The 22,446-nt window shown below is 36.9% G+C and overlaps 1 protein-coding gene across 1 annotated transcript; it reads right to left on the minus strand.

Moving 5' to 3' along the window:
* Positions 1-689: 689 nt before the first annotated feature.
* On the minus strand, positions 690-22,385 carry LOC106878308 (puromycin-sensitive aminopeptidase). The gene is made up of 21 exons (XM_014927496.3): positions 22,021-22,385; positions 16,068-16,143; positions 15,451-15,530; positions 15,105-15,230; positions 14,440-14,547; positions 13,412-13,612; positions 12,868-12,964; positions 11,909-12,057; positions 11,134-11,298; positions 10,447-10,551; positions 9,715-9,870; positions 8,613-8,691; positions 7,744-7,880; positions 6,880-7,014; positions 6,100-6,319; positions 5,548-5,690; positions 5,283-5,339; positions 4,802-4,909; positions 4,220-4,372; positions 3,867-3,914; positions 690-3,548 (listed from the first exon to the last, which is right to left on the minus strand). Exons 1-21 carry the CDS (start codon positions 22,141-22,143, stop codon positions 3,408-3,410), a joined length of 2,607 nt encoding a protein of 868 aa, XP_014782982.1. The 5' UTR covers positions 22,144-22,385; the 3' UTR covers positions 690-3,407.
* Positions 22,386-22,446: the final 61 nt, after the last annotated feature.

Raw genomic sequence — 22,446 nt, forward strand, 5'->3', positions numbered from 1 at the left:
TGGCTGCAAATATCTGGCTCACTGAGATACCCGCTTCAGTGAGCATGGGAAAAACATGCTAAATGAGCTAAATATATATATGTGGATATATAACAGGAAAAAAAAAAAAAATGCAACAAGAAATATGCTGAAAGTGGTTTTAATTTTAAGGTTGTATGTATTTATTTGAAAATTTGTGTTTTAAAATATAATCAGCAACAAGTTGTCACAGAAATAATAGAATTTTCAAGAAATAGAAATCTGAAGTTGAAGATCAATGGAATGGTTTAGCTTTGGTTATTTCAGGAAAAACAATTTATAGTCAAGATATACAGGTGCATGTGTGTGTATATTTTATTTTTATATATATATTTATATATATATATATATATATATATATATATATATATATATATATATATATATATATATATATATATATATATACACACACACACACACACACACATACATACACACACACACAATTTCAAAAAGTAAAAAAATGTAAACATACATTAAAGTATCAAATTCTCCTGGATTTAATTGATGTATATCAGTGTAATAATATATGTGATACTATAAAGTCTGTACATTTTCTCAGAAATATAGAATTGCAAAAGAAAAAAAACAAACAGAAAACTGAAAAAGAAAATTAAAATGACAATACACAAAGGAAAATATAGAAAAAAAAAAAACTCAACAAACGATTCTATCCTAAATACATTTTGATATCCCTGTTTTATTATCAAATTTTATTTCTTTCTTTAATTTCAAAACTTCAAATTAAAAAAAAATATATATATATATTTGATAAATCATAAAAAAATAATGATTTTTATTTGAACAGGCAGAAGATTAAAGTTTTGTAAAGAAAAGTGTTGTTGTGTGCAGCTGGGTTTAGTAATCATAAAAATGATAATAATTTGTATTTTGCTGCTGCCCCTCAATCTATCTCAAGTACTGAAGGTGGAAACAGAGTTAAGTTTGCATGTTATACTTTATGAGCTTTAAATACAAGCAAAGCTCCGAACTGTCTGCAGCACAACCACTTCCCAGGTGATTTTCAAAGAATAATAATCATAAGCAAGTTAAAGTTCTTCATAAAACAACAAAAATAAAAATCTTTAGTAGTGACGGGTTTATTGTTAAAAGATAAGGCAACATTACAAGCTAGTCAAACAAGAGAATATTTTTTAGAGAGAGAGAGAGAGGTTACAAGAGAATTTATTGCTAGAGAGAGAGAGAGAGAGAGAGAGAGGCATTACAGGTGATTTTATTGCTAAAGAGAGATGTTACAAGTGATTTGATTGAGAAAGGTGAGATTACAAGTGATTTTATTGAGAAAGGTTAACATTGCTAAAGTAAGTTGGCAAACTATTTTGTATTTCTATTTTCAAGACATTTTAATGTGTAAATAATTGCAATCATCTTCATGCATTATACTTCACCACCACAAGTCAGTTAAGACTGATCCTACCTGATAATCTAAACTTAAAAACCCTGGTTGTTTCCCTGAATAGAAAGGCGTAAAGGATGGAATTTACGATGCAGCTATGCTAATAACGATGATGATGCTTTAGGATTTCAGCATCATAAGGCCAGCAATTCTGAAGGGCGAGTGAAGTTAGTCGTTAACTGGTATTATATTTTATTGACCTTGGAGGAGGTGGAAGGTAAAGTAGACCTCGGCAGGATTTGAACTGCAAATGTAAAGAATAGGAACAAACAAATAATTTTCTCCATTACTTGGACAATATTGTCAGCTTGCCTCTCTCTCCGATAGCAGTAAGAGAGTAAGAACTTAAATGGAATCTATTTATTGACCCTATAAAGACGGAAGGTGAAATCCACCTTGGTGAAATTCAAAGACAAAGTCAATAGTTAGGGATGAGAGAAAGGAAGTCCTCTGACCCCACCACATATAAGGATACATTAAAAAATTGCTCCTAATTCTTTACTTGAAATGGTGAATGGAGTGAATCTTGATATTAGGAATATAGGTGTGTGGGGGGGGGGGGGGGGGGCTAGGGTCAGAAAGAGATTGGCAATAGTAATTAAGTCAAGTAATTGATTGAAAAAGAGAAAGAATAAGTGGTAAAAAAAATATGAGGGGTGGGTGCTGAGAAGTTCCTGGCTCTAAGGGTATTGCAAAAGGGGTAGAGCTGTTACCTTTACAAGGATGGTAAGACAACTATTTAGGAGAAGATATGCAAAAAAATACCATGATAGTATACAATGTGTCTTTCTGTTTTTTGCAGGTTTAATGCATGATGGCAGCTCCTACAATGGATTTTGATAAGATTGAAGCAGGGGGCATCATGAAGTTCCTCTTTTTGCAAGAAAAAGGAACAGCAGAAATCCATGGCAAGAGGAAGGAAGTCTTGAAGGATTGCTGCCCATCTCATTCCACAGTGAAAATCCGGGTGTTGAGGTTATGGACTGGTCATTTCGAGGTCACAGATGAACCCCGGCCAGGACGGCCAACTTCCACAACCACTAAGGACAAAGCTCGATTTCAGGTTAGTTGTACATGAGAGAAACATAAATGGTGGACGAGGAAAAGGTGTAGCACCAAGAAGAGTTAGAAGTTGTGAAGAATGTGTGGACATTTGATGGTACCAAGATGTAGCAAAAAAACCCAGAAATCATTGGATTGATGCTCAATAACATTAATCTGACATAATGACCCAAAATATCTGAAGCCTGTATCTGCTGTCTAACTGGGGGGGTTAGAGTAAATAAAGGCCAAAAGGATGGGGAAAGCAAAAGTAAAAAAGCTAACTGTGCCTTGACATTTTTATTTCATTGATATTATTATATGCTAAATAATATCTGTATGTTGAAAATATACAATATTGAACCAGACATAAAAATGCAGAATCTAAACATATATGGAGATAGGTTTTGGTCTTATTCTGATCTCATCAGTAAAGCACAGTCAGCTGAAGATATTATGTAAGATTCCCTCAGTAAATATACATAAAAGATTACATTTGTTGGTAGAAGAAAATGGAATATTTTCAAGATTAAATTATTGAAATTATTTAAAAGGAAATAGTTAATGGCTAATATATTCTATTGCAGCATATCGAATCCTAATTAATTTTTCATTTTAATATCACATGAATTATTAGATATTAAAAAAACTAACTTGGCTATTGTTTTCCATGCATAATTTTCAACTTTAGTGAAGAGAGAGAAAAGACAAATTGCATCATCTAAAAGCTGAGAAAATCAGATTTTAGGGAACTGGAAATGTTATGGACTAAGGTATTTGAATGACTGCTTGAAGTGAATACACTTTCTCTCCCGTTACAGAAGGTAAAAAAAAAACCAGGAAAAAGGTAAAAAAAAATAAACAAGAAAGAAAACTGTATATATGTATATATACGTGTGTATATTATGTATGTGTGCGTGTGTGGCCCTTAATCTTCCTTGATGTCATCTAAAAATTTACCAACTTCTTCCGACTCAAGAGCTAACCACCGGGCATTCAGTCTGATATTTTCACAGGACTGCTGAATGTTACGGGTTGCAGAAGCAGCTGGGTGGGCTGCAAAGAATTCCTGGAATGGAAAAAGGAAAGAAAAGGAAAAAAAAAAAAAATTAAAATCAAACACTGAGGCATACACACGAATTAGCAAATTGGCCAACAAATACACTACCTTATCTATAAAGGGGTCGATGAGTAAACAGCCCTCTTTGCTCACAAATGATCATGGAATTGCACATGAATTATCTGATTTTTTAATTTTTTTTATTTAATAAGAAAATCCCAAACAAGTGTACTTAGAGCAAAGGGATTATGAAGAAGAAGAAATTAAGGTGAATGACGACGATGATGATGATGACAATTATGAGGAGTAACAGACTGATTTACTTACCTCAACTTCATTTGCTCGATTTTCAGATGCAAAATTCTCAGTAGTGAACTGAAAGAGAGAAGAAAAAATTAAACACAGCCTGTTAATGAATCTTATAGTAGTGATTCACTTTGTCTTTACAACTGTCTCTGAATCTATAGCAACATCATATTACTTCATTCATCTGGTCATTCCAATGATGTCTCACCCTCTACAAACTGTAATAAACACCATGTCTGCACCCCTCAGCAGCTCCCTTCCTGATAGGCTTTTAGCCAAACTCTAATAAATTAGGGTACAGCTTAAATCTCAAACTCTTTGTTTACACCAACAACTAAAGTCTTTGATCAGAGTAAAACAAGTGACAGGCTTACCTTAAGAAGTCTGGCAATCAGTGCTCCACCTTGGTATCTCTCATAGAAAAACTGCCAGTGATCCCTCACAAACTGCCATGCCATTTCCCTCCCCAACACAGACCCTGTTACACCAGCAATCACAAAAACTGTGTCTTGGCTGCGAACTTTATCCTGAACAGAAGAGAAAAAAAAAAAAGAAAACATTTATAAAAATCAGATAAATCACTTAGGTTTGAAGAACTAAATAAAAGATTTAACCCTTAAGCATACAGGTTTGCTTATTTTGTCACTGTTTTAAATTAATCATGCATCACTCTCATAACTCTGAGATGCGTGAGAGGCCAGATCTGGCCAGTTTAAACGCGAAAGAGTGAAACATTTTGAACATTGTCCATTCAATGTTTAGGTGGACCAACTCAAAAGATAAGACTCATGTCCAGTTTATAACATCTCAACAGCAGACCTGTCCAGAAAATATTCTGGCCACAAACAGGTTGCAATCAGGTCTTTTACAAATGGTTAAACATTCAACAAGCCAGAAATAAAACATTTGAAAATTACCAAAATACAGAGACAAAAGAAGAGAAAAAGCTTACTTACAGAAATGGCAAATTGCAGGACTCTAGTGATGAGCTTACTCTCAGTAACTGCACCAATTGTTCGGCTGATTCGAACCATTTCTTCCTGCATCTGGGCTTTCTCGTACAACTGAAGAGATTAATTAAATTACCATCTTTATATATATAAAGAGAGAGAGAGAGAGAGAGAGAGAGAGAAAGAGACAGAGAGAAAGAGAGAGAGAGAGAGAGAGAGAGAAAGAAAGAGAGAGAGAAAGAGAGAGAGAGAAAGAGAGAGAGAGAGAGAAAGAGAAAGAGAGAGAGAGAGGAAGAGGGAGAGAGAGAGATATAAGATTTTTTTTTAATAAACTTTTGAGAATGAGAAAGTGAAATAGTTCTCTTTAGGAACTGGATCTTGAAGACCAGAAAGTTACAAATAAGCTGAGCTTTGAGATCTATTTCCTAGAAATGTGTGTGTATGTATGTAATTAAAGAAACGCATCTCTCTAGTGACTTCTACTTACCTCCAACATAGATGTTAATACTTCTTCATCTCCATGACAGATAACTGTCAGGTAAACCTATTAAAACAGTTAAAACAAATACATTATTAAAGTAATTACTATTGATGGTTGTCAAATATTTGATTAACAAGAAGAACAACAACAGAGTGCATTACTTTTTCAATAGGATACACGACCAACCAACTACAACATAAACATTATAATGAGACACCTGGCCTACAGGTGAGCATTCAGAATAAAGAAAAGCTTGTTCTGCAGGACTTACAGGAGATTTCAGATCAGCAGGAAGGGGCTTCTCCCCAGACACATGATGCTGGAACCTTTTACGGGATTCTTCCAAGACAGCTGCATCACCATAGCGACCCATACGGCAGAGCACCAAGTCCCTTAATAATGTTGTTAAGTGATCTGGAAGAAAGAACAAGGGTTTCTAAGTCTGAAGCAAAACCATCATCTGAAGGACAACAAGGGTTGAACTGCTGGAAGGAAGAAACAAAGTCTACAGAGGCAGGATTTGAACTGAAAACAAACTATCGGTTTCACATTTTGGTACTAGGCCAGCAATTGTGGAGGAGGGAGTAAGTCGATTATATTGACCCCGAAAGGATGAGTTGATCTTGGTGGAATTTGAATTCAGAACCAAAGAATGGACAAAATGCGAATTCGAGAATCTTTTGAACCAGTGAAACCTGTAATCAAAGAATAAAGGATATCCATAACTGAAAAATAATCCCCATCTTCGTTAGGTCAGGCACAATAGTTTATCAATAAGAATAAGAACAACAAAGATCTTTAATATTTTAGAATTATTACTAACTCTCTTCTTTTGTAGCTTCCCAGCCAACCTTTGCAGCTATCTTCCTGAACAAGTTACGAACAAACACTTTGTACTGGTCATAGTACTTGGTGTACTGAAGCAGGAGAGCAATATTGGTTAGGTTCTGTGCCAAGTCATTCCAAACTGTGTAGTTGTCCTCGTTTGTGTATGACTGGACAAACTTCAGCACTTCAACGGTCGACACCATACCAGCGCGAGACTGAAAAACAGAACAAAAGGAACAATTCATTTTTCAACAGAAATACGGCTGATGTGTAAAATAGAAATGGGAGAACTGTGCGCAAAGGGAATTGTAATCAACTGAATCACAGCTGACATCCACAATAAACTAGAACAAAAAACCTCAAGTTCCTCCCAGTTTAGTGGTTAGGGTGGTGGGTCCACAACTATGAAGTAGTAGGTTCTCATCCTGGACAGGGCAGTGCATTGTGTTCTTAATGAGCACCAACCCATCTCCCTACTTGTTTACTGCAGCTAACATTCCAAAGTTATCAATTCTCTATTAGATGAATTAATGGAGAATAAAGTGTTCTATCTACAAAAAATGAACCGGTTGAGGTAAATCTGAAGAGATTGTGCCATGTTGTTCCCACTTCTACAGAATGACGAGTCGGATCTCTTCTGAAACAATTATGCTTATGTCTACAAGACTGTTCAGTGAATATTTCCAAATTTATAACATTTTGATTCCATTTGTAGCATTAGTTTAATTCTATCTTGTCAGTAGAGAAGGCCCAATTAGGATTTAAGGAAACTTACCAAAGCAAACAGATCACTCTGTAATGCTAGTCTATTGGTAGGCAGAATGGTTTTGTTGACAATTCCTTTCAACAGAGATTGCAACATGTCGCTGCTGTATTGCACTCGATACACACCAACTGAGTTGCAGTTTAACTGAAATAAAAATATAGATTTATTGAAATAAATCTCAGAATGTTAGCAGAAATAAAATCTATCAAAAAACAGGAAACAACAGGATAAAGTGAGAAAGTGTTTGTTTAACCTTTCTCCTTATGAAAAATAACAAAGTTAATCAAAAGGTTAAATGAAATTTTTCCCTTCCTATATCTCTATTTTATTTTTATAGCAAGTTGCTTCACTTTGTACCAGGCTAGCTATAGAATATACTTGTCTGCACATCGTGCCCTTCTGTCATCTGCCAAAACTAGGCATGTTTCTATCCCGTTTGCCTGATTACGTGGACAATATTTGAATGCAGTTTACATGATTATCATTACAGACATTGATAACAAAGAAATGATGCTGCCATGTAAATTTGTGTGTAGACCTATCATATTTCACTTGGTTTTCTTAAAAACAAAACCATAAGATCATCTGTCATTACACTGAATAGTTCTGTAATAAATAGTCAAGCAGACAAACAATATAAAATCAAGGCACCTAGTATTTCGGTGGTTAGGTATGCTAGATCACAAGATATTATAGCAACAATAGATAACCAAGAATATTTCATTCAACATTCATAGGGGTTGATTTATGAATAATCTACAACCAGCCCAGTATATACTGAAATAACAAGTTTTAAGAAATGTTTGCTAGCTTCAGTAGTTTCTAGATCACAGCCTTAGCTTATTAAACAATGTATATTTGTTATGAACTCACCAACACCCATTCATCAGGTTTGACATTGTCAAGAACCACTTCCATCTTTCCACCTTCCATCAGAACTTTCTTCACTGGTTTCTGAATACTTGAAGAGGTTGTAATATCAATAGGAATCATCCATCTTGAAGTTTTATCTGAAAAGGACAGAACAGTGCAGTCATGTAATTGAACTAATTAGTTCTCTCAACAAGAGATATCATCATCATCATCATCTTAATACCTACATTTCCATGTTTGCATGGCTCAGATGGAATTTGCTGAGGCAGTTTTTCTACAGCCCTTTCAGTTGACAAACCCCTCACCTGTTTTCCAAGTAAGGAAATACTTCCCCAGAGCCTGGAAGGTCTTTCACAGAAATCTGCAAACAACACTTGTATGACAATGAACAGATGATGTCAAGGTGGTAGGCTTCTTTCAGTTTCCGTCTACCAAATCCACTTACAAGGGTTTGGTTGGACTGGGGCTATAGTAAAAGACACTTGCCCAAAGTGCTGTGCAGTAGGAATGAACCGAAGACCATATGGTTGGGAAGCAAGTTTCTCAACCATGCAATGATGCCAGCACTCATTGATCAGTTGAAACAAATCACCAAAATAGATTTGTACTGATCTCATATAAGGAGACAAATTCTCAGAGGAAAGAAATGGTGGTGGCTTGAATTGAGCCCAGTATATTACTGGTGTTTACTTTAATGACCAACAAGAGGTGAAAAGTAAAATGAAAGGGCACTGCCACAACATGGCCACAATCTAATGATTGGATCCATTAAAAGAGGGCATATAGAGGGGTGATATGTCACCCCTCTCATATCTCTTCCACCCCCCTCCCCCGAACGACAGAGAGAAATAGTTTAGTTCAGGTTTTACCTTCCACTTTACCATCAGCACAGAATTTCATTTGGGTCAGATGTAGAACACGACGATTGTCTTCCTTTGTTTCACTGACCTGGAAAAGTGAGAAACATTGAGTTAGAAACATAAAAAAAAGAAAGAAAAAAGAAAAAAAAGATTATCACTTGTCTCATCAGTAACCAAGCAACCCCGGAAGCTACTACTTGTGTGTGTGGCAGAGAGTCCCAACAAAGATTAAAAAAATACTTATAGGAATACTAGCAAGGAATTCTGCCATAACCCTGCCCTGGAAATCATCTCCATAATGTTCAAAATTAATTAAAACAAAACATAGCATATACGAACAGAAATATGGGTGTAGAGTTAAAAAAGAATTAGAACCTTTGCTTTGTGATAATACTATAAATTATTACTAGCATTAATAATAATAGTTTCAAATTTTGCCACAAGGGCAGCCATTTTAGGAGAGGAGATGAGTTGATTACATTGACTCCCCCAGTACTCAGCTGGTTCTTAGTTTATTGACCCTAAGAGGATGAAAAGCAAAGTCGACCTTGGCAGAATTTGAACTCAAGACCATAGTGATGGCCAAACCACCACTAAGCATTTCATCCAGCAAGCTAATAACTCTGCCAGCTCGCTGCCTTAATAGTAATCGTAACAATAATAAAGGGAACACCGAGTGTGAAAGGTGCACTAAAATGCACCCAGTCTTATGTTTTAAAGGAGGGTGATCCCCTTCCTCCCTCTTGCTTATACTCACCAACAAATGGTAAGGTTGAGCATCAACCCCATTAATTTTAACATCTTGAGCGGGCCCACATATAGTGAAGTTAGATGCCCAACCTCTTGTGCTGTGAAAGTTATTTTTCTCAAGTCTGACAATCGCTACTTCTTCCTCTCTATCAGTTGCATGTACACCACCTACCAACACCAAGTTACGCAGTTTCTTTAACTATGCAGTAATCATTTACCAAAACACATCCTTTGAATATATCCATCTCTCTCAGATACACCAATCACACACACAAAAGTTCCAAACAGAGGTCTGTAGTATTGTACTAACTGCAAGCAGTAGCTCAATATGGTGTTATGTAAAAAGTACAGCAGTCCTTACTTTGACAACGGGATAACCCATCTGAGATGTCCAAGTGCTCATAACTCTCTTGATTGGTTTGCCACTAGCACCTTCCAATGCATCCCAGAGATCTTCAGTTGCAGCGTTCTTGTACATGAATTTCGTTAGATAAGAATTCATGCCTTTTTTGAAATCCTGAAATGAATAAATAAATATGTATGTGTATATAATCCCAAGGGTACATGACAAATCAAAGAGTTCCCCTTGTGACTCCACTCAGCACAATCTAATACACATGAGACTGTTTTGAGGTTTCGTCTGACATGTCATGTCAGACCTGCAAGCTGGTGAAGGTGACATTTAAAAACACAATGGTGGAATTTGAATTTAGAAATCAGAGAGCCAGGCCTTATGGTGGTAAGAAACTCTTTAAATCTTTTGAGAGTTTCTCATCACCAAAGGTGGAATTTGAACTCAGAAGTTTAAGAGCCAGAACAGATACAAGACATTCTATCCAATGCTCTTCATTCACAGACCCCCAAAATAATGAAAGAAAAAAAAAATCCAAAAGGTGACCAATGGGATTTGAACCCATATAGAAAAGCTGAAATAAATATCACAAAGTATCTGACACTCTAATGACTTAACCAATATGCCATTAAGGTAGTTTTATAGGAGACACACTTTGTTGATTAAATAAAGACTTTGGTTAGACTGAAGCTAAATACTGCAAAACTAATTTTGTCTTTGACAAGAAGAAAAAGAACTTACAGTATCTTCGATGTAGTTGTGTAACATTCTGATGACTGATGCTCCTTTACAATAGGAAATAGCATCAAAGATTTCATCTACTTCTGATGGGTGACCAACTGGAACCTGGGAAGACAAATACAGGTGAAAAGATTTTTAACAGAGATAGGCACAAACTCTGGTGGAATTTGAGCTCAGTCTACAGAGAACTAAATACAGTTAGACATTTAATTTAGTACCTCACAACTCCACTACTTTTACTAAATCTACGTTTCTAAAATATAAGATCTCTTATTAACAAATTGTACAAGACTAGACTGGGAAATCTGGCAGGAGTTATCAACACTATATCTACCCACCAGACTGTATCATCGTTTTTATAACCATTTTCCCTATGCCTGAATGAGGCATTCTGTTGCTGTACCCTACGACTGGATGCCATAGGATGTGATGTAAATGTGGCAAAGGAAAAGAGACAATGTTATTAAATTGTGAGAGGAAGTAAAGCCAAAAATGGTGGGGAAGGGGTTACAGTACATTAACTAGAGATAGGTAACAAAGAGAAAAACATGTTTAACAACTATGTTAAATAAAAAAAGATCCTCTCATCTCTGCATGTATACACACACACACACAAACATGCTTGCACATGCATGCACTCAGATCCAGAATGCATTAACAGAAAATAATATTGTCCAGTGAAAATACCTCAATGGGATGACTTGTGTGTAAGGCATCAAGCTTGAGGGCAGCTGCAAGATCAGAAGTGACAAACTGGGTCCAGATTTCAAAATCTGGAAACAGTTTATCGACACAGAGGTATTCAATCCAGGAAGCAAAACCTTCGTTCAACCACAAGTGAGTCCACCATTCCTGTAAATAAAACAAAAGAAATTGTCAATAATCCTTTTTACAATAGGCACAAGGCCTGAAAAAATTTGAGAGGAAGGGATCAGTTGATGACATCAACCCCAGTACTTAGCTGGTACATATGGTAATTCAGAACATAAAGATGTAGGAAATGCCGCTAAGCATTTTACTCAGCATCTAATGATTCTGCCAGCTTGCGTCGTTTGAAATTGTAAAAAATAATTGGAAACAAAAAGAAAAAACTACCAGAAAGCAGCAGACAATCTGACTTTTACAGCTGAATTTATATGCTTAGGAAAAAAAGTACATTTTATCTTAATTTGGAGTATGATGGATAGCCAAGGGCTTGTTTCAGCCTAGATTATACTTTATCAGCACAGCAGAATACTTCTCTCTATAATGATATAGTCAATTAAATAGACTGAAAGACTTTACTACATGTATGTTGGCCTATATACATGTATGAATGAGCATTAGTGTGTGTATGCATGCATGTATGTTCCCACACATACATGAATATGTATTAATTAATTACCATATACAAAATAATCTAAAGAGAACATGCTGACTCTAGTAAATAGAAAAAGTGAAATGCAGGAATGAAGTAACTTACCATGGTGACAAGGTTTCCAAACCACATGTGTGCAAGCTCATGACCGATTACAAGTGCAACAAGCTGTCGGGATTTAGCACTAGAGTCTTCGGCATCAATGAGCAAAGTATTTTCTCTGTATGTCACCAAGCCCCAGTTTTCCATGGCACCTGCAAGAACACAAGGTTTTAAATACAATCACATATCATGCCATTAATAAAAAAATTTTTTAAATCATACTGAAGACAATATCCAAAACATAAGACATCTCAAAAGCACACAAAGGGAATTCTGAGAGACTTCGAACTGAGAAAGTAAATATTATACACTTGGACTCTGTTTGTGCCATTTGAGAATCCTAATATTAATAATAGTTTCAAATTTTGGGACAAGAGGGAAGGGTAAGTCAAAGTGGACCTTGGCAGAATATGAATTCGGAATAGTAATAATAATCTTTTCTATTCTAGTCACAAGGCCTAAAATTTGGTGAGAGTGGGGCCAGTCGATTAGAGCGACCCCGAAAGGATGAAAGGCAAAGTCGATCTCGGTGGAATTTGAACCCAGAACATGAAGACAGATAAAATATCGCTAAGCATGCTAACGATCCTGCCAGCTCGCAGCCTTAATAATAATAATATTAATTATTATTGTGGCACAAGGCCAATAATTTCAGGGAACAGGATGAAGTCGATTACATCAACCCCAGCACTCAGCTGGTACTTATTTTATTGACCCCAAAAAGATGAAAGGTAAAGCTGACCTCGGTGGAATTTGAACTCAGAACATAAAGACGGATGAAATGCCGCTAAGCATTTTTTTCCTGGTGTGCTAACGATTCTGCCAGTTCGCCGCCTTAAATAATAATTGTTTCTAATTTAAAAAAAAAGGAGTGTAACCATAGAATGAAGGGTGGTCTTGGACAGGTCTTAAAAAAGGGTCAAGTTAAATGTATTAAAATAAAGGGGAAAACATTAACTGACCACTCAGAAAATCAGGAATTGCAATAAGGTCAATTTTTGGCAGTGGATAAGCAATATTGAAGTAGCTCTTGTAAAATGGCAGTGTTTTCACAGTTACCTGCAAAGAAAGGAGTGAAAAGACATTAGTTAGAAAGCTTTTAGATTTGGAGTTTTACAAACATGAAAAGTTGGTGGAAATAAAACTGGGTTTTTAAAAACAAAGTCTGATTTTTGTGGACGGATAGTGAAAGCAAGCAATTTTACAGCTGGATACCCACCCACCCCCGGAACCATTTGAGTAGGATGGCTGCAAATGATGTTGGTGTTTAACCCTTTCATTACCAACCTGGCTGAAACCGGCTCTGAGTACAAATGTCTTGTTTTGAATTAAAATCTTCCACCGAACCTGAGTCACAATTTATGTTCCTAAAACTAGCTGAATGATAACCAAGTTATTTGACTAAATTCTTTGTTATATTTAAAGTAATTGAAAGAAACCCAAAGCATCTCAACAGAAATATGCTAACAAAAGGGTTAAAAGACCCATGAAAAGCCCGTAACTTACGTCAAGAGCAAACTGTCCTTGATCCTTCTTCTCCAATGGTGTATAAACGCGAACGAGGACGTCATCTGAATCTCTACCTTCCAGGTAGTCAAATTCACCAATTATAAATGCCAACAAATATGTTGACATTTTAGGACTCCTTTCAAACTTCATCACCTTCAGCTTGGGGTCAGTTGAGTGAGTTTTCTCTTCAGTAACTGGCTGAAAAACGTAAATGGCAAAGGAGAAAATCATGATCAGAATTGGCAAAGATAATGTTGTTTGAAGCAAAGGTTGTTTGTTACAGAATAAAACAAAATATTTTATATACTTTGAAAGCCTAGACATACACACCTAATTAGGTGCACATTAATATCATTACTATTATTATCATTTAATGTCTATTTCTCATACTGGCATGAGTTGGGTCAGTCAAGTGTAATGCTTATTTATTTACATTCTTTCAAATTAATCATGCATTATCTCATAGTTTTGAGATTTCAATGATGTGATTGTTTCTCTTTCGGATAACATTGTAGGATAGGTATGACAGGCTGGATCTAGTCAGTTGAATGTAGAAATTTTTGAGTCAGGCATGACCAGTTTAAATGCTAAAGGGTTAATTTTTTGGTGTGTTTATATACACACACACACACTTGTGCATATTAAAGAGATACTGAATGAAAAAGAAAAAGACTGTATTTTAAAATGTTTTACTGCCCCTGTTTCTTCTTTCTACAACTACCACTCAGAGTCTAGATTATTCTGTGTTGATGAAGATTTAAGAATTGGCAAAGACAAATCAGCAAAATTGTGTACTAATATAGACCACACACACACACACAAATGAACCAGTACACCTTAATGTAGGAGACACAGCTGACTACTATATAAATGACAAGCTGTTTCTTAGCACAGTTGGGTTCCATTTGAATGGGTTAGTTGACTTACTATAATAATAATAATAATAATTATATTTAAAAAAAAAATAACTTAGTAATTTTTGGTTTTAAAAAGCACAAAAATGAAGTAGAAAAAGAAAGTCTTACCATATTTGATAAGCCTGTTAAATGATTAGGAAAAACTAAAGTGATGTCAAAAGTAGCCTTGAATGAGGGTTCATCCCAGCAAGGGAATGCACGACGGGCATCTGTCGACTGGTGGAATATGCAATAACAAAGAGAAGAAGGACATTTAGTAGCATTCACAACAACAAATGCAAACAGTAAATTTATCACAAATGATCTCTACTTGTTTGGTTGCCAGCATCATACAATGTTGCACAGGTTAAAGTAGGGTTTAGAAACAAAGATAAAGTCAAGGTAAGGCGATATGTATTGTTTTGGTTGGAGCTCTTCGCCACAGAACAAACAAATGTTTAAATCCATTTGATATTTCCTGTTACCTTGCAGAGTGGTTATGGCCGAATAACCAGACAGGCTGATGATCAATCAACTGAGAAGTCAGCAATCACATCCCCATCACCAGGACTGTGTCATGTTCTTAACCAAGACACTTATGGTATTGTCCACTACCGTCACCACTAAGCATTTCGTTCATATCCATGTTCTGAATTCAAATTCTGTCATGTGCCTATTATTACACAGCACCATCACCTGGTGTTAAAACATGCAGTGCAAGTAGGCCCACTGAGCCAACATATTGACCTAAAGAAGACTAACAATGGTGAGGGACATCTCAAATGATTACCTACCTCAAACTGAGTGACTGCCAAATGAACAACTCTGCCACTGGAAACTGTGTACTGGCTGTGGTAAAAACCTCGCATTCGATCATTGAGATCCCCTGCAAACTCAATGTGCAGCACACCGAAACCAATCTGCAAATTTAAAAAAAAAATTTTCAAGTGGACTAAATCATTTATCAAAAGGTATCGATCCTAGAACCAGGGTCGATCTCAAATGGGGTCGTATTAAAAGCATTAAACCATGTAAGGAAGGAAGGAGTATAATTGTTTAAGTAATGTCCCATTCTGGCTTGAATTATGCCAAACATCACCAAATACATAAATGAAATTAATCCAAAGTTAAAATACATACCTTGAAAGTACCAGAAGAAGAGAATATGACGTTTTCATTTTCCTTAACGTAGGAAATAGTCAGGTCAACTGGTTCTCCACCTGTAATAAATAAAATTTCCAACAGTGAACAGGTGTGATAATATTTAATATCTAAGCAGTGTTCTGATATTGGGTACTGCCTATTGTCTATAGATCAGAGGGATCCCACCTCCAGAGAGGAGCAGAAGGGAGTGTCTCAGCAAACTATGGTATCAACCAAGATTTAAATGCTTCAACAGAAGTTATCTGCCTATCTCAAAAAGCATTAGCTATATACACTACGAATGCTTTGGGGAAAGGCATGAATGTGACTTTTTCATATTTTCTAACAAATTTCAGGTTTCTAGCATTTAAAAATCTTGTAAGGAGAGAAAAAAAAGTTATATATTTTCAAGGAGCCATTAGATTTAAAGTTAAATAACTTGCCTGGTTCACAATATACACCAAAGTCAGCTAGAAATAACAAAATTTCTCTTAAAAACCCATCATCTTAAAAAAAAAATTTAAAAAAAAGGACACACTAGATATGGTAGTTTTTGATAAGAGATGGTCAAAGAAAGACCGATCCGGGATTAAACATTACAAACCAGAACTCACCTTCATAACGGAAAGAAGCTTTAGAAACAGTGAGTTCAGCAGCATTTAACTTGAATGATTCAACAGGTTCTTTGATCTGCAACAGAAACAAGAGGAGTGGTCAGTGGGTTAAAACAAACCAAGCTTATGGAGTGATGGTCAGCCAAAATCGACTGAGTCCAACTAAATTGCGATGTATTAACATCTCCACTTTCACGAAAAACTGAAAAATAAATTAAATTTAAGGGTTTCTCTGAAGAAGGATCTTGTAGAAGCAAATCTTGGTTCCAAGGCAATATGCAAGTAAATTTGGAGAGACCCAAAGTATCATGACTGGATTAATAAACACAAAAAAAAAAAAAAGTGTTTTATGATCAAGACCAAAGTCCCTTGAGATATTTGTTCTGCACTAAATTGGATACTCCCATGTTATTTCTGGCAGTCAGAAATGTGGAGAAGCAGTGACTGACCAGATGAAGTCCTTTAACCTGACATTGTTATTAATAAGAAAATTGCAATATAAAAAAATTAATGTTCATTGGTGAACGTACTTTGAAACATTTTGAAATAAAACCTTTAACCTACAGCCCAGCCAGTATTTCAAATTCTCATTCTTTATAAATACACAAGTATTGTTTGTTGATGTGTAGCCATAGGTCAAGTGTCAAGGAACAGCCACACCTACGTAGCTGAGATATCTTGCACTCCACCAAGCTAACGATCCTCCCACAGGTTCTAACATGCAGTTTGATGTATGCGGGTGGGTGGCGGCAGCAGCGTTTGTGCGTAACAAATCAGGACATGTTGCAATCTGCATTGTTAAGCCTTGAAGCCTTGTGGTCGCCAGAGATAAAAGGCAATCATGCGGAAACCTGTGGTTGCTTGACTGGTTACAAACAGCAGTCATAATTTTTTCTTGTTCATTAAAGATGCATGAACATACTTTTTAGTTTTGGATAAATTCGTTTATTTGAAGTTTTAAATTTAAGATTCACACAGATATCAAGAAAAAGGAAAGAGGTTAAAGAGTAAAGCAGAAGGTGGAGGTAAGGGGGGGGTAGATGGTGCAGTGCTCAGCTGTGCGTCGTAGCAATGACAATGCTGTGGGGAATGGCCAGTAGCACTTGCAGCAGCAGCCACTCAAGGTTCATTTCTCTCTATTTTGCAGAGGAAATAGGACAGTACAGGGTCCTACAACACCTAATGTCACAACAGCAATGGGCACGGCTCCTGTATATTCCAATTCTTTTCTTAGCGTTATGAGTGGTGGCACCAGGTTGCAGCTGGAGAATGTGTTGCTGCACATTGTGTACCAGACTAGAGATCTGCCTCCCTCAAATGGGGAAACGGTTATCCTGCTGGTTCACATTGAGATGGGAAGCCAGCTGCGTTAAAGGCCCTTCTGATTATATCATTCAGAGTGGTGTGACGGGGGAGGAATTGGCCCACAGGGACATTCACAAAGCTCACACATGCAGAGACCAATACAGTAACACTCATCATTTAGAAGGGTACCTGTAGATGAGGAGGGCAACAAACTGAGCCATGCGAGAGTATTTGGCTGTGAGGCAGGCAAGGTGGTGCCGGCCTAGAGACGTTTCTAGCCACTTGAGGATGGACTTGCATTTGGTGTCCTCCCAGTTGCATTGGACATCCATATTCTGGGGGACTGCAACTCCATTAGCGTTCCATTCAGCTAGGGCCAAATCTGGTAACTGGACCACATCGGGTTCAGTTATCCTTTGGACTATCTCGCCAATGAGGGTGCGGCGGCTGGAGGAGACTGAGGAAAGATAGGCCAGCAGGGCTTAGGTCTACTGCAGACTGGAGACCAAGGCCACTGTTGTCAAAACTGACATTGCAGATCAGATGATGTTACTGAAATCACCAAGGCAGTCTGAGAGGGTGATATGGCACACTACATAGTGAGAAAAGCATCGACAGAGTGAAGCAATTCGCCAAGAGAAAGGGTGCCGGGAGCGCACCAGTGAAATCCTAAATAAAGGCAGAAAATTATATTATATATTCGATTTGTTGTATAAATCTGGAGACAGCCGAAGTATTATGACTGGAATAATAAATATGATATTGACTTATTTAATGTTTCATGAGAGAGCTGAATAGTCAAACGCACACTCACATTTTATATATATCAACTAACCCAGAGGTTTATTAATAGTTTTATGGCACTGGGTGGGGTGAATGCATATGTATGAAACTTTTCCAAGAAACAGGAGATTCTCAGAAATTTACTTTCACTTTTTTACAATACAGATTACTTTATTGACTATAATATTTATTTATTCACAACTTTTTAATAATTCCTGTATCACCTGGTAGCTCTGAGATTTTTGAGAATGACATTTTAAGGTAGATGTGGGAGGTCAGATTTGACACCTATTACACTCTCGGAGTGGTTGACGTTAGGAAGGGTGTTAGAAACCATGCCAAATCAGACAGGAGTCTGGTGCAGCCCCTCAGCTTACCAGCTCTGGTCAAACCGTCCAACACATACCAGCATGGACAACAAACGTCAAATGATGATGATGATGATGATGTTTCAATGCCCTATGGTTTGTTGGGAGGAGCCCTCATAGATACCTACGTGTAAGTATGTGAATTGCTGGGGCAAGTGAAAGCGAAATCGTGACGGCAGCTGTACCAGTGGAACGCTAAGAGCACCGTCCGAGTGTGATCGTTACCAGCGTTGCCTTACTGGCACTTGTGCCGGTGACAGGTGAATAAAACATTCGAGCGATGTCGTTGCCAGTGCCTCTGGACTGGCTCCTGTGCAGGTGGCACGTAAAATACACCATTTTGAGCGTGGCTGTTGCCAGTACTTCCTGACTGGCCTTCGTACCGGTGGCATGTAAAAGCACCCACTACACTCTCGGAGTGGTTGGCGTTAGGAAGGGCATCCTGCTGTAGAAACTGTCAAATCAGATTGGAGCCTGGTGTAGCCATCTGGTTCACCAGTCCTCAGTCAAATCGTCCAACCCATGCTAGCATGGAAGGCGGACGTTAAACGATGATGATGATTTATATTTGACAGAAAAATACGTTTAAATACTTTTAAGTCTAACCACGATTAAAAATGGGGCGGGAAGAAATTTAACATATGTTATTGCTAAGAACGTGCAACCTAGTCTTTTGTGATAATATTAATTATTTCGTAATTATCAAAGACTATAAAGAAAATTGACAAATATTGCTAGACAACTGAAAGTGGAGGCTCAAGTCTCCCAATCAGGCAACTCAGTAAGAACAATATGGCCAAAACGCCAAACGGCTATTATTACGGTGCGCGCTCTCTCGACCTGTAAGACCTCAACAATAACATTACCAGGCGCATAAACTGGGTGTTGTGTAGACAGGTACAGATGTTTATTATATACAACTACCACTATTAATGCATAAGACACACATTTTGTTTTCCTTTCTCAGCAGATGGCCCGAAGTTTCGAGGGGAGGGGCTAATTGAGAACATTCATCCCAGTTACACATTTTTGTCTATCCCGAAACGATGAAAGGTAAACTATTACTTTACAAGATATGGCCATCACTTAGATAAAGCAAAGAAATACATTAAAAGACCTCATATTGGACCCAACCTACCAACAATGGTAAATTTTTTGAGTAACACCCGCACGATTTCCACTAGGTAAAAAAATCGAATTTTTTGCGTGGAATCAAGTACCCTGACCTCCTAATATGCAGCAGATCCCTTATTTTGGGTCGGAAAAAATAAAAGTGGGTACTTGATTCCACGCAAAAAATCCGTTTTTTTTTTTTTTCCCCTAAGTGAAAATCGTGCTGGTGGGGGTGAAATTTCCGAGGTTTCCACTTTCACCTCATTCCGTTTTTAGGACCCAAATAGGGTTGCATATTAGATCACAGGAATTCATTCAACGAAAAAAAAATAAATAAAAATCCAATGATTGCAGGATGCCCCCCCCCCCCACACTTTTTTCCGAACCAAAATAAGGGATTTGCAGCATGTTAAGGTCAGGGTACTTTGGTCCCGCGCAAAAAATCCGAGTTTTTTTCTTAGTGAAAATCGTACAGGTGTTGCTCAAAAAAAATTTAAATCGTGAGAGTGTTACTCAAATTACTCAAAAAATTTACCCAAATAGCCAAACAAACCGTTGCTGATTGATAAATAATATTTTTTTTAAACATAAAAAAGTGTTTTTCAAAACTTTTAGCTGTTATTAATCAATAAATAGTCAGGAAAGAAATGTTTGTTTGTATTCAAATGGTTATTTAACGCTGATTGGCGCCACAGGAACCGCCGAAGCCAAACCGGTTAATGGCTCTTTATCTAATTATGTAATTAGCGTTATTAAAACAACTTTAATCCCCATCGTAGGAGATGGGATCAATTTTTGCGATTTCTTTCTAATAATCTACACAACTTAGTTTCTCAACGAAATGGGGGGGGGGGGGGGGTAAAAAAATAAAAAACGTCCAACTTGATAGATCGGTCTCTCGTTTCTATTGTGTAACCGCAAGCCAGGACGGACCCAGAAGAGATCTGGCCGGAACTAAAAGCTTTTCAATTATCACAACCCCGTTTTTCTGGGTTTATTTTTTTCAGAAGAAACTATATGCTTTAGAATTTAAGGGACATTTGGCTGTTATTTCTAAACTGGTGAAGCAGCCACGTGTGAGTGTGGGATCGATCGTTGGTCCGACGCATTATGTGGATTTAAGTTTAGTTTAGTTTCAATTTCCACAGTTTTAAGTATTTATTCCACGCCCAAAGATAAGATGGAACCACGAAGAAGGCAGGAGGAAGGTCCCATGCCGAGGTGAGATGGAAATTTAGAAGAAAAAGCGTTAATAACCAACATTAAAAATGCCAAAAAGGAAAAAAAGATATTCATCAAAGAAAGGTGCTGATATAATGGCTTTAATTTTTATTTAAATTATTTTCTTTCAATAATAAGTTGTAGTAGAAAGTACACATGGAGATATATTTACTGTAAACATACGTTAGAGTACAGAAGACTGACACATGGAGGAGAATCAAGTACACGTAGTAGAGTACAATACGGACTGTGACTCATGGATGCATTTATAGAGGATATGTCCTAATAGAGTAAAGTACAGACAGACTGGTACACGCCGACATCTTATAGTAAGACATACAACACAACATGATAAGAGTACAGAAGACACATGGAGACATAGTAAATAGACATGGAGACATAGTAAGGAGTGAATATGCAGGAGCGTATGGACGGACACATGGGAAACGTTTAGAGAAGAGATATGCAAAGTGGAGTACAGTAATGGAGTCGTATATATAAAGAGATATAAAATGATTAAAAAAAAGTTGAGTAAGAAATAAAAAAAAAATGCAGCAATTTTAGCGCCGGCGCCGCATTGCAAAGGCGAGCTTCCGGCAAGCCGGCGATCCAGTTTCGATTTCCATTTTAAGCAACCTTGATTTTATTTCATGGAATTCCATTGATATCGTGAATGGCCATTTAAAAATGGAGAAATATTAAAGAACAAACAAAAAAATCCCCCAGTAATTTCGCCATTGACCCTTGGTGGAGGATGAACGGCAAAACTGACAGAAGGATGGTTTGAACTTAAAATGGTTAATGCCGCAGGCATTTTGGTTTGATGCTCAAACGGTTTTTCTTCTTTTTTCCAACAAAACTTTAGACATTTTTTTCCTTCCACCAAAATTCATCCACAGACATTATTTAAAATAAAGTGGTGGAGTTGCAAAGACATGGCTATCATCACGTCTTATCAATTGTAATTCCATGCAACGAGATTAAGATTATCCATAAAAGAAACCGACACAAAATAATTTCAAAAAGAAAATAGGAAATCTAAATAAAATTCTCAACATAGTTGCAACACATCATATATTTATAATATTCGTGTATATATATATACATATGTATGTATGTATATATATATATATATATATAAAGAAGGTTCCTATATAACTTACTTGGACATTAATATCACCGGATCCGGTGAACGTGAATGCCTCCAAATCTGGCTGAAACAGCAGGGCATAGTTGATGGGTATAACAGATGAAGGTAGGTGTTCGAACGGACGTCTCTCAGCCATGTCTCAGGGTCTTCTAATTAACGATGATGTTGGTGGCAATGAATGACAATGGTGGCGCGAGCAGCAGCGGCGTTGGTGCAGGTGGTAGTAATAAATGGTGAATGAAGTGGCAGCTTTTTTCAGAAAGCTAAAATAAATAACAACAAGCCGGAGTCGATTGACTGTTGTTGAATGAGAGACTATAAAAAAAAAGCAGACTGTGAGATGTAAGACAAGCAATGAATGAGAATATGCGGTACAAATGGGGGGTATATCCCCGGGTGTTGAAATATATATAGATATATGGATATAGAGAGAGAGGGG

This window comes from Octopus bimaculoides, chromosome 23, assembly GCF_046866305.1.
Source record: "Octopus bimaculoides isolate indiv1 chromosome 23, ASM4686630v1, whole genome shotgun sequence".
NCBI classification, from domain to species: domain Eukaryota; kingdom Metazoa; phylum Mollusca; class Cephalopoda; order Octopoda; family Octopodidae; genus Octopus; species Octopus bimaculoides.